This window comes from Crocodylus porosus, unplaced genomic scaffold (genome assembly GCF_001723895.1).
Source record: "Crocodylus porosus isolate Cpor-Errol unplaced genomic scaffold, CroPor_comp1, whole genome shotgun sequence".
Classification (NCBI taxonomy): domain Eukaryota; kingdom Metazoa; phylum Chordata; order Crocodylia; family Crocodylidae; genus Crocodylus; species Crocodylus porosus.
In genome coordinates, this window is record NW_017728911.1 from 36,580,280 (window position 1) to 36,592,665 (window position 12,386).

At 47.4% G+C, this 12,386-nt stretch overlaps 1 protein-coding gene across 1 annotated transcript in view; it reads right to left on the reverse strand.

Moving 5' to 3' along the window:
- Positions 1-4,092: 4,092 nt before the first annotated feature.
- IGDCC3 (immunoglobulin superfamily DCC subclass member 3) overlaps positions 4,093-12,386 on the reverse strand; it is a 174,140-nt gene continuing 165,846 nt past the window's right edge. Inside the window, exons 13-14 of the mRNA XM_019533826.1 lie at positions 10,296-10,503; positions 4,093-8,584 (exon numbers count right to left, since the gene is read on the reverse strand). Coding sequence (XP_019389371.1) covers positions 8,393-8,584; positions 10,296-10,503 — 400 coding nt within the window. The 3' untranslated portion in view covers positions 4,093-8,392. The remainder of the gene's footprint in view (positions 8,585-10,295; positions 10,504-12,386) is intronic.

The window sequence follows — 12,386 nt, forward strand, 5'->3', positions numbered from 1 at the left end:
GGCATACACCCAAGCTTCCTCTTTTTTTTTTTTTTGGTGGATTGGAGAAATAAATGAACAGGCATCAAGTTGCTCGATAGGATCTCTAGTCTGCCTTTCATGTCCCTTGACTGGGGAAGGATCTATTTCAAACACTGTTTGCACAGATGATTTCAGTAGGATCCCCCCCACACACACACACAACCTCCCCCAAGCCTGTGTTTGGATACAGTATTTTTACCTTTTTTTGTGGTTCTTTACAGACCCAGTGGCTTTTAATCCATTTGCGGGATGAGGGCAACTCCTCCAAACAGCAAAGACCAGGCGGGATTCTCGCCCCATGGACAGCAGTGGGGATACGCTGGATTTACCCCAAGGTGGCTATGTCTCAGGCAGCCCCATGTGAAGGAGACTATGAGGAAGCATCCCACAGCCTTGTTTCTCCAGACCCCTGCTCGTATACCAGCACCACGTTTCCTGTAAGTACCTCAAACTTTGGGTTTCTCGGCGTGTAACCACTCGCGCCTCTTAAAGAATTGGTAAATGAATAAACCAAGCACTTGTCCTAGAGCTTTCCTTTTCCCATCAAACCACGAAACGTCCCCCGCTGAAAACGCGATGGATAACCCACAGCAATGCAAGAGCAGAGCGCAGGGGAACAGGGCTGCCATGTAGCTCTGGACAAATCCAGCGTCACCGCTCTAAACGCATTCACTTTATGCAATGATACCTCTTCCCCCCCTCCCCCCCAGCCCTCTGGTTTTCTTTTCTACAGTATATACACAGCAAGGGCGACACTCATCATGAGCCATGTAACACAGGGTGACAGAAGACTGATGTACAGTGGACATGGCAGGAAAGCTAAAGCAAGCCAACAAAAGATGACAGCTGTTCTCAATCTGTGCAGGATTTGAAATCTTCCGACCTGTGATCGCTGCGTGACAAGGTATCCGGGGGCAGATCAGGGCAGCACAAGTACCTGGTGCGACAGTCTTTCTCACCACCGGGCTTGTATTTGCTTTGCAGATATGGGGAGAGTGGAGAGGCAGTGGTCGCTCTCGCAGAGGAAACGGGGTTATAGGCGGGGAAAAGCAGCGCTCACCGCTTTGCTCCCAGCAAATGCATGATGTAGCCACAGAGAAGGGGAAAATGGAGTGAAAACGTTACACTGAGGAGGCCTGTGTGAGCGTGGGGGCGAGGGGATGCATGTGTTGGGGCAAGACAAGGGATTTCAGTACAACACTCATAAATTGCCTTTAAACTTATCAATCCTCCGTTTGCTACTATCGTAAATAAACATGGAGAAGAGGATAAAGCCCCAGACGGCATTTGGGAAAGCAGTATATCCACACTTTGTCTCTAAGAAAAAAAGCAGTCATCCCATCCACTCTCCCCATATACACTACCGCGCTGATTCAGGTACTGCACTGAACTGCTACTGTATTGATTTCCCCCTGGCAGGGGACCTGGCAGCCTATAGTGACTTTTGCCCTCAAATCGCTGCACGATACATTATCCTAGTACGGAGAAATGTGCAGACACACACAGTAATGCTGCTACAGATCAAAATGCACTGTTGTTGGGGTTTTTTAATATACCATATACCTGACCCAAGACCCACTGAAGTCAATGGAAACCTTCCTGTTGACATGAATGAGCTTTGGATTGGGTTATAAAGTAACAGCACTTCATGTGGTTTTCCCTTTTTTTTTTTTTTTTTTTATTGCCAACCTTTTAATATCTACAATCCTTGGGGGGGGGGGGGATCGTTGTAGGTGGCAGTTTTAAAATCCCCATCTGGTCTAATACTTAAAAATTCCAGCATCTTTATGACACAAGGAAAAAGAAAGACACAGTTCACAAATAAATACCTGAATCCAACAGTATGAAAATACCCTGTCACAGTATAAAACTATTCCCTGCCCAACTAAACATAACACGGATACTATCCCTGAGGTAGCAGCCATCTCTGGTAAACTTGCAAGCAGAGCTTGGAGCATCAGTTGTGCCCACTATGGGTTACCAAAACTGGGTCTCCTACAACAGCGTCACTTTGCCCGAGTCAGGAAAACAGTAGGAATTTAGGACCCCGTCTGTTGTGCAACGAAGGCAGTTTGCTGAAGTGATGGAAGTTCCTTGGAAAAGCACAACGGGGCGAGATGCTGATGTCCGGTACACCCGTGCCTTATGCTGGCAGAAATGCAGTCAAGCTGCTTGTTACTAAAGGGCTTGTGAAGAGGAAGAAAAAGCTGTCACATTAAGGTGCCGCACACAGTTCCCTTGGATGAGCGGGGGGAAAAGGAAAGAGAAAACCACCAGGAACGTTTGGGTAATGCTCGGCTCTGTGAGCGAGTCACCAGCATAAAGAGCTGCAGCGCCCAACGGCAGCTTTTTGATGTTAATTCTTTGCGGTCGAAACATGCCTGCCCTATTGTCATGTCCCCAAGATCAGCTACAAAGAAACATGGAAGACGTTTGACTTCCATTCATGCGTGAAGCCAGCTATCACATGCGCAACGTAATAGGGGAAGATCCCAGCAGTGCCCTAAGTGCGAAGCCTGGATCGAGGATCTGGTTGGAGAGAATAACATGGGACTGTTTCAAAGCATGCTCTTATGATTGAGAGTCAGGCCACGTGAATCCCATCCAAATGCTTTCCAGGACACCAGAGCGTTGGTTTGCTTTGAAAACGGACCGTTTTCAATGTAGTTTAGTGGTTTTCAACCTTTTTTCATTAGTGGAGCCCTAAAAAGTGTTGAATGGAGGTGCAGACCCATTTGAATTGTAGGTGTGGGTATTCACCCACTTTTGATTGATCCTAGTCATCTTTTGTGGGCCCCTTAGAAATAGTGTGCAGACGCCCAGGGGTCCACCGACCATAGGCGGAAAACCACTGGTGTAGTCAACTCGGGCACTTTAAAGAGCCAGGGCCAGGTTCTCAGGCGTTATAAAACAAGCACAACTGGGTTGAAGTGAATGGCGCTCAGACAACTTCCACCTCCTCAGAGCTTGGCCTTAGATGCTTACACCCATGAACATACCTGCATGACTTTCAATGAGAAATTTTCTGCATCTCCTCCATAACATGGATTATTCCAGGATCTCACCCCATGCTCTGGAAAGACCCTTCACTTCACACGTGGCACCTACAGCTGCATACACACGTCAGCAGGATGGGACAGTTCAGTCTTCCTTACAACAACGGGTCATCAGCAGTGGAAAGAGGCGATTTGTGCTTACTTGCATTTTCTGGAATGTCATGGCGGCCACCTCACCAATACCCAGTACCTTTCCAACATGTAAATGCCACCTGTTCAATCAGCAGCCCATACCTGGAGTTTGACATGGATCCCAGCAAGTGAACACAAGACTATATGAAAATGAACAAGTAGCTGCTAAAGACCTTTGGGTCCAAAGTTGGCCTTGCGACGTTGTGAAACTCCATCTAAGTCAGTGGAGGTTGCAAAGGGCTTCATGGCTCTGTCTTCATCTGCAAGCTTCAAGCTTGCCTGCATTCTTTAGATTTCTATCCAGCAAAAACCAGTCTGGATAAATTAAGAGCTGGCTTGAATCTGTAGCTGAACGTGAACCAAAATCAACTTGGTTTAGACCCTTGAACAAGTTCAGTTAATCTGGACCAGAAACATTTCTTCCCCCCGAGTTCTGTGGTCCTCTGTTCCAGGATCAGACATGGAGGCCCCAAACCAACCAAAAGGATGGCTGTTACTTGAGTTGTTTCCCCATCCAAACAGGAGCTGGATGTACTTAAAGATGCGCAATCTCTCATTGCAAGGATTCCTATCTGATTTTGCAGACTCAAGAGCCTTGGACACGTCAGGTAGAAATACATCCTCTTGCTGTTTCCCCAGAATGGCCCTAAAACCCTTTCGAGATTTGCCCATTACAAACATCTATTTTGCAGTGGCATAGATTTACAAGAGCTTAAAAGAAACCCCAGAAAGAGGAAAATCTAAATATCTAAAAATAATCTTTAAAGGTTCACATCCATCTTTGTCTCAAACCAACACACAGTTGGTTTAAGCCATTACATTTCTGCATATTAAAACAAAAAAAATCTATTCATGACACACTACTGTGTTTTAACTAATCAAATGGCACAGCATTTCCCTTTAATAAAAGGAAGTAGTGACAAATACTTGTTACTATTACAATATCACAATAATATGATATTAAATTAATAGCAAGTTCACAGCCCCAGGTATTTGAGCTGAAAGCTAGACTAAATTATGTGTTCACTTTGGCAACAGTACTTTATTCAATCTGAACTTCATCATTACACACAGAGACAATAAAAAGAAGAGCGTGGATGGGTGGGGGAGGGATTCTCTTTGATATGAAGTCGTAACTCAATGCACAAGGAAACACACATCGCAGCTTTGTTCCTTCCATGCACACTAGGCAACATGGACGCTGCACCTGCGGTGCAGGGCTCTACTTCACAACAGGTTGGGTGAATACCTCAAATATCAGACTTGGAGCCTTACCCCAAAATCCTAGCTCCGAAGACCAGGCTTTGAGAGGTTGGAAACCCAGGTCCAAGTTTCGCAGCTTGGGCTCTCGCTAACACACACTTCAAATCTTTAGACAATGGCTCTTGTTTGATTCGCATCAAAGAAAGACGTGCTTTTAACAAGCCCTTTGAATCAGTAACATTAACGCCTTTCTTGGCTTCCCCCCCGGCTGTCCTGCATCTCCATGCCCTTTCACCTTTCCAAACAGTGGCGTACCCTGGCTCCGACAGGTTAACTCCTGTGTAACCGGACGTCCCAGCTGGCCAGTAATAGCCACCATTGAGCAAACATGGGGCCTGGCACTATAGATGCTCCAGAGCACAGCTGTTATTCTGATTTTCAGTCTGTGAGGAGAGAGCAAACCAATTTATTTTACAAACTGCTGAAGGAATTCAGAGATTTGTGGGTGGGGAAGAGAGAGAGAGGGCTGAAAACATCTCCCAGCTTACGGTGAACGTGTGAGCAGATCGCTCTCTTAGGTCATATTTAGTCAGTATTTTAGTGGCGGGGTTAGATCACTTCTCGGTTTATTAACATACAGACCTGGTGCTCTCAAATTCCTCCTTTCCTGCAGAGCGAAAGAGAAAATAAGAAACCTCATGAGGGGGAGAAGAACTTTTAAAAGTCTAAGAGATTTATAAACACTGACCCAAATTCACCTAAGGCACATGTGTGCTCAGTTTAATTGAGGCCAGCGCCATTGTATCTGCGTACATCAGGCTGATCTATTTGACCCGAAGGGGAGCTGTCTCTTCAGATCCAGCCCAGGCTGATTGCTGGAAGCGTTTCAGGATGCAGGAAATGGGAGATATGCTTTTCCTTATTTCCCTGTGTATTCTTGTACAACAATTATGTAGACAATTTTAGCAATCAAGTGCCAAAGGGTGTAGGTAATGGGGCTGGAGCACATGTTTCTCATACACCATCTCTCTCCCACAACTGAAGATGGAGGACTGGTTTTCATTTTTTAAACAGCCATTGAGCTCTTTTCCTTTTTTACAACTTAAGCTTGTTTCCTCATTCCTTTCACTCTTCTTCTTTTCAGCTAAAATAATTACATTTGATTCACCACCGCATATAAAATAAAGAGTTTAACACTAAAACAGCTTAAAAGCGTGCACACACGAAACGGCTGCCCTGGCTGTGGCATCACAGATGGGATGTTCTCCAGCATCGCATTACAACTCTTTCTTGGTTTTCGTTTCATACCGCCAGGCTGCTTTTCTACTGGAACTGAGGTAGGTCGCCAGCAACATGCACCTACTTAACACACCAACCTAAGGCTTTGAATGAGGTCTAGGCCTGACACTGCCACCAATAACCTAAAGAGAAGCTGCTGGGAGGATGTCTCAATGGACACGGCTGTGAACACAGCGCCAGTTAATAGCATTGTTGCTACAGCCCGGATTCCCCAAGGCATTTACCTCAAGGCCCACCTAAATACCTTGGAGAACCAAGGCCTAGGTCAGCACACAAGACAGTGCCATATAAATCAGCATGGCAAATTTTTGGAAGGGGTGGCAGACAGCTCTGGGCAGACTATGGACACTTTGAACTCTCTTCTTTCCACGCTTCTGAATTAATGAGATCTTTGCCATTTCCAACACGTGGCTAGGCAGATGAAGACCCTTTAATGGCCCAAGATGCAAGTACCATACTCTTAATATTAAAGGATACTTAAAGAGTTTGGAATTTTTTTTTCACATGGAAAAAGCAATGTAAAGAACCGTTTCTTCCAGTTCCTTCAGGATTGCTGACTTTGGACTCATTTCCATTCTGTGAAATGCCAGTAAAGCTACCCAAAAGGTAGGGAGGGGCCAGTGTTTTCTTTGTGGTGGGAGAGCGACAGTTATAGCTGCCTCTAGCAGACTCTTTAATGGCTTTACTAAATAGCATAAATTTCATAATTAACAAACCCTGACACCCCCTCTCCCCACCCCCAGGTCCCTAGAGATGATAATGGGAAGCAACCTAGCAGTAACTCTCAAACTGGCCACTGGGAATTATGTCCTTTCTGAATGGGGGCACATCAGTCAGCCAGTCAAGCCAGATCAATCTTTGAATGCTGTCATGTGCTGGCTAATGCCTTGTATTCAAAAGCCTCAAACTTAGGCTGTTTTCCTCTTACAAACTGGGTCCAAAGATGTCAAATGAATAAAGAAACCATGCTTGTTAGCTGCAAGGATGGGGGGACAATAGGTCAAAATATGCTCTTCCTTTGATACAGCCTTTCCTCAAGGTGCCACCACACATGGGGGTACGTATTAGTCACTGTGGCACAAGAAGACACCTCCATGGGTGCGTAAGGATGAGGCTAAAGGCCGTGGGTCTCCTGCACCCCAGGGATGTCATTATCTCAGTTTGGGGTGTGTTATACTGCTGGGCCAGTGGTAGAAGGTGGGTGCTCTGAGTAGCAGTGGATAAGGGTAAGTGCTGTAGTCCTAATCTCTCCAACTGCTGTCCTGTGATCAATTAAGTGGGAATTTTAGCCACATAAATTGGTTGTATCCTGCAAGGCACTGAGTACTCTAGCACTGGTTCAGGAAAGGACTGAAAATGTGCTTCCTTCTAGACCTGCGAGTCATCCCATTGACTTCCAAGTGCTCTCCTGAATTGAGTCAGAGTGCTCAGCTGCCTCGGAGGATGGGTGGGACAGAAAGAGCTTTTGGAAACATCGCGCCAGTTTGAAGAAGCTAAGCTTGGATCTCCGGCTGCAACTCCGTGGTGAGCACCATCCTTAGGTTATTCGTGGCAGCTTGCAGGCTACAACGCTAACAGTCCTTAAAGTATAACCATGATCTAAAATGCAGACGCACAAAACCATACACAAACATTACGCTTCAACTAAAAGTAAAGCTTATAACACTAGTGAAATGTCATCACAATTTGTTACACAATGCCACCACGCTGCCTTTTCGCGTTTCTTTGAACAGATTTCATTGGAACAAAGCACAAGAGTCAGATGAAGGGAGAGAAGGTCTGATGACGCACACGAACAGACTTCTATAAAAAACTTGAGGTAGAACATTGCTTTCAAGGTTTGGAAGTGCTTTACATTGGGGGGACGACGACAAAACGACAACGACAACAATGGCAGATACGGAGCATGACTTCTGAGGTAGTACCGAGCTTGTACTGACCAAGTGCTACGCTACTTGTTCTGAAAACAAAGGAAGACACAGATATTTGCTGCTTCCCAGAAGACATTCATTCCGGTTGAGGTAGGTTCTGATTTAACTCGGGTGGTCTGTCCAAGTCTTTCAACAGCCCTCATGCAGGCCTCCTTTGACACACTTCTTTTTTTTTTTTTTCCTTATTTATAGTCAATAAGCAAAAAAGTATCCTGAGAAATAGAGAAAGTGTACAAAATCATCAAATCCATGGAGAGACAGCCCTTTTTGGCCCAAATTTTTGGAGTCACATTAGAAGGATTCCTCTAGATCCAGTCATCTTGAAATAAAAAATAGATCCACAGAATAGTTCTAAAGCTGCTAAAGAAGAAACAAGTTTGTGAAGCCACGGGAACATGCGTCCACCATATTCCAGCACTGACGGAGAGTTTGCCCACTCAGGCAGTTCAGTCTGCTGTCTAGCAGCCACTGGGAAAAAACAATCATGACCAGTCTCGATAATGCAGTCATAGGAAAAAATGCACAGAGAGGCCTGAGACAGGTCAGAAAGATAAACTTCATAGAGTTTCCAAAAGGGGGTGTGTGTGTGTGTGTGTGTGTGTGTGTAAAAACAAAACAAAACAAAACAATAAAAAAATCAGACCATAGAAATCTTAAATTTGACCTGAGATTGACGAATCATTGTAAAGACATCACCAGACATGGAAATGGTTCCTGGTGACTCCTACAAGAAGCTGAAAGACTTGGCAATTATCCTTCATTGCTGGGACTGTGGTTCGAAGCTGGGGCTTCTTGGCTGAAGTGGGGTGGTGGTCCACCATGGTCATCAGGAGCCCAGCTTTTGGATGGGGGGTCCAGCTGCTCTTCTATGATGCTGAACTCATCCAGTGGAAGTGTCGATATCTGGGTCTCATCATGTGAGGTAGGTGGGACGTGATCCGGCTGAGAGGAGGTAAAAGACAAGCCGTTACAAATCCAAGAACTTTTCATGGTGCTATCTGAACTGAGCTGTGGGGCTGCTTGGAAATGGTGCAGCTCACAGGGAGTCTGTAAGCATCTTTTACAGAGGTGTCCATATCTGCAGACTAAATTCTGCCTTCAGGTACCAGGCATAAGGATTTCTTCATGGCACAAGCCTCTACCACCACAGCTAAAGGAGGAGCTCTTTTAGCTGCAGCCACTGATCATTTTGTCTCTTGGACAACGCATTCAGGGAGTGATTTTATTCCCCTTTGTGGCCTAGCTCTGCACCTGGGGTTTTTTAGCCTTGCCTCTGCACTGGGGATGTAGAAGTGTGCACAGGCTGCATGCACACTTGGCTGTGTGCTAGTGAGTGGTCATGGCACTTGTCTAGATAACCTGGTTCTGGTTCCTCCTCACCCAGAGGAGTTCAAACTTGTGTCTCTGACTTCCTAGCAATGCGCTTAACCCCTATGCCACCGGCTGGGCATTAGCAAGGGCTGCTTCAATGTCCCTTTGAAGCTGGACTACTACTGCTCCTTGCAGTGGATAAAATAGATGGAGAACAGAGCAAAGGTTTCTCCCCAGTGGGAGCAAAGGCCCACTTCCTTCCAGGCCCACAAGCCTATCATTGAGCTATAAAGCCTCTGACTTGCTCGCTTCCTTCTAGCCCCATATAGCTCCCTCTCTTGGCTGGCCTAGGGGACGTCTAAGCTGTGGCATGACAGTTAGAGCACTATGTTAGCAAGTCAGAGAGACAGGCAGTCAATCCACCTTGGGAAAAGTCTAAAACCTTGGTCTCCAGCTTCCAGCCCAAATACCCTGGGCTTACAATGACATAGGAGGACTGTTTCCTTCTAGCTACTTTATTAAGACTTCGGTGCACTGATGCCTCCAGCGTAGATATGCATCTGTAGCCATGCGCCTGTCCAGCCAGTGCATAGCTGCCTGCGTGCTCAGTCTGTGGGTGCAGGCTCACACATCCACCATGCAGGGGCAACAGAATCCCAACTGCAAATCAGTGTAAAAAATGTCACTAGAGAGCTGCCATTCAGACACCTGGCAGATGATACACTACAGACATGATTAATCTGTTAATCACATCTTTAGTAACCCGGCCACACATTTGTGCCATTCATGGTGTGATAAAACAGGGAACAAGCCACAACGGTATTACATAAAACATGTAATAACTTGTGGGTTGGTTCCCATTGTGCCTTCATTTGAACGTGTGGCTAGCACCAGGAGCACAGAGAGCCCTTCAAGACCTGGTATGCTCCTGTACCTGGGAGCACACATCAGCTGACCAGTGCTCCCAGCTATGGACACACCAGGCATCCAGTTTGCTACTTGCCAATGCAGGGGGTGCCCACTGTCATGACCCCAGGCTTCCCTTGCTCTAGCAATAGGGAGTGATTGGGAGCTAATCCCCAATTCCACTTCCAGTTGTGTTTGTGTGGCATGGTGGGAAGGGCGATTGCTGGGATCACAGACCAGATCCCATCATGCTTTTAACTGAATAGCAGCCTCAGGTAAATAAAGGGTGATAGAATAATGCCCCTCCTGTGTGTTGTTCTGTATTTTCTGGGTACTGAAGGGGGCTGAATACACACATCCAAGGAGAGAGGGGAGGGTCTCTGTATCCTTTGGCTGCTTGCTGTGGCAGGACCATTGCTCTCCTCCCCCTGCTTACCATGATTCCCTTATCCTGCTGCTCTTGCAAAGGCAACGCAGGAAACAGCCTTTCCAGTTCATTCATATCCAGCTGCTTTCTGTTCAGGTCCAGATCATCCCTGTCCCTCCGAGCCGCTCCATTCAGCACCAGACCCGTGGCATTCCTCTGGCTCCTTGGGATCTGTGGAGTCGACAGCTGCTCCTGGACATTTTTGCACATCAGCAGTCTGGAAAACAGAGGGCAGAGAAGCTCAGGTGGGGCCAAAGCTCCTGCCAAGGTGACAGGTAGCCTGCTCACATGGCTCTGGGAACACCATTACCCTTGCATCCCCTAGCAAATGACCTGCCTATATGGAGCCAGTGAGAACAGGATTCAGGGTTGGGAAGTGCAAGAACACTGTGAGAACATGGGCTGTACTGGCCAACAGACTCTCAATGCGAGGCACCTCCTTGCCCCTCCCCACCTTGTACCCAAAACTGCAGCCACTGTGTGCTGCATTTTCTCCTGCTTTAGCATACTGCCTCCCTCTCCCTTAATCAACTTCCCTTTGTTCTGTATCCCAGTGTTTGGGAGTGGGGGAGTGCCTGCCTGCCAAGATTCCCCATGGCAGGCAGGGAGCTAGTTTGCCCAGGCTACTGCCAGCATTTTCTTCCTCATTTTAAGAGGAACCCTTGGATGTCTGAGCCTGGATCTCATTGCGGGGAGAGGGCAGGCTTTGTGAATGAAGTGCTAGGCTGGGAGTTGGGGTCTAGGATCTGGGTGGGCTTTGCCACTGCCCCGCTAGGTGACAGTGGGCAGCTCCCTTCACTGCCCACGCATGGGTTAGAGCTCCTGGCAGCGACCTCCTTGGCAAACCTCTCTGGGGTTTGCTGCCCTGCTCAGGTTCTTATGAATCTGTATCTTTGGCAATGTTGTTCAGATCAGTTTCCTGCCTGATGTAGCCCCAGTGTGCCACCAGGGCTGTTGCCCCAGACTGTTTTTACCCTGCCTGTGCCATGATAACCCTTAATAGGGTTTGAGAAGGCAGCAGTGTCCCACTGCCATCAGAGGGGCCCAGCGAGATATAGTCACAGTCACAGTCGTCTGTGTGCAGCACAGCGAGCCAGTGCCAACAACGCCTGGGGATCTTCCAAAGCCAGTGCACCAAGGTTCCCTCTGAGCTGCACACATGCACAGTCGTGCACAATAACAAATCCTGCCGCACAATAACTTTTAAATGCCATGCATTGCTTGGCTGCACAGGGGCCGCTCCACTCCTCACTGCGCCGGCATCCCCACAGGGAGGGAGAGCACAGCCCCGGCCAGAGCAGCCCACGAGGGGCTGGTCTGCTGATCAGTAGCCAATCATAGCTGTTGCCCCTTCCTCCTCTGTGCCAATGGCGCAGGGCAGGCAGCAGCTCCCCCCTGAAGTGAGGCAGGGGCAGGGACAGGGCCTAAGGCAGACCTGGGCACCGTGTGGGCTCTGCTGGCTCCAGGGAATTACTCCACTGCCCAGCCCCTTCAGGCAAGCTTCGCCCCAGGCCCCACTGACTTCACCCTAATCCTCTATTGGTTACAACAATTAAAATACTATTAATTCATCTAGTATTTACAGCAATGCAAATTAAAAGCAGAATTAGGGCTTTAAAGAAAACACATCTAACAAGGTAATAGATAGACTGAGACTAATATTAAAGAACGCATTTGGTACACTGTGTAATATTAACTATAAAAGGGGGAGGTGGGACCAATTCAGGAACGGACTAAAGCAGCGCACCCATGGACCAAAGGGCATGCTCACAGATCACTACACTTTAGAGCAGGGGTGGGCAATTATTTTAGGCAGAGGGCTGTTTACTGAGTTTTGGCAAGCCATCAATGGCCCTATTACAGGCAGCCCAGGGCAGATCAATATTAATTTTCTAAATTTTTTAGAGCTCCCACGGGCCAGACAGAATGGCCTGGCGGGCCACATCCAGCCCCTGGGCCACATTTTGCCTGCCCCTGTCTTAGAGGGAACATTGCAGTGCACAAGTCCAGCAGAGGACAGAGAGTCCAGTATAGGGCAGTGAAAGTGGTTAAGTGGCTGGGACACATGACTTGTGAGGAGAGGCTGAGGGACCTGGGTTT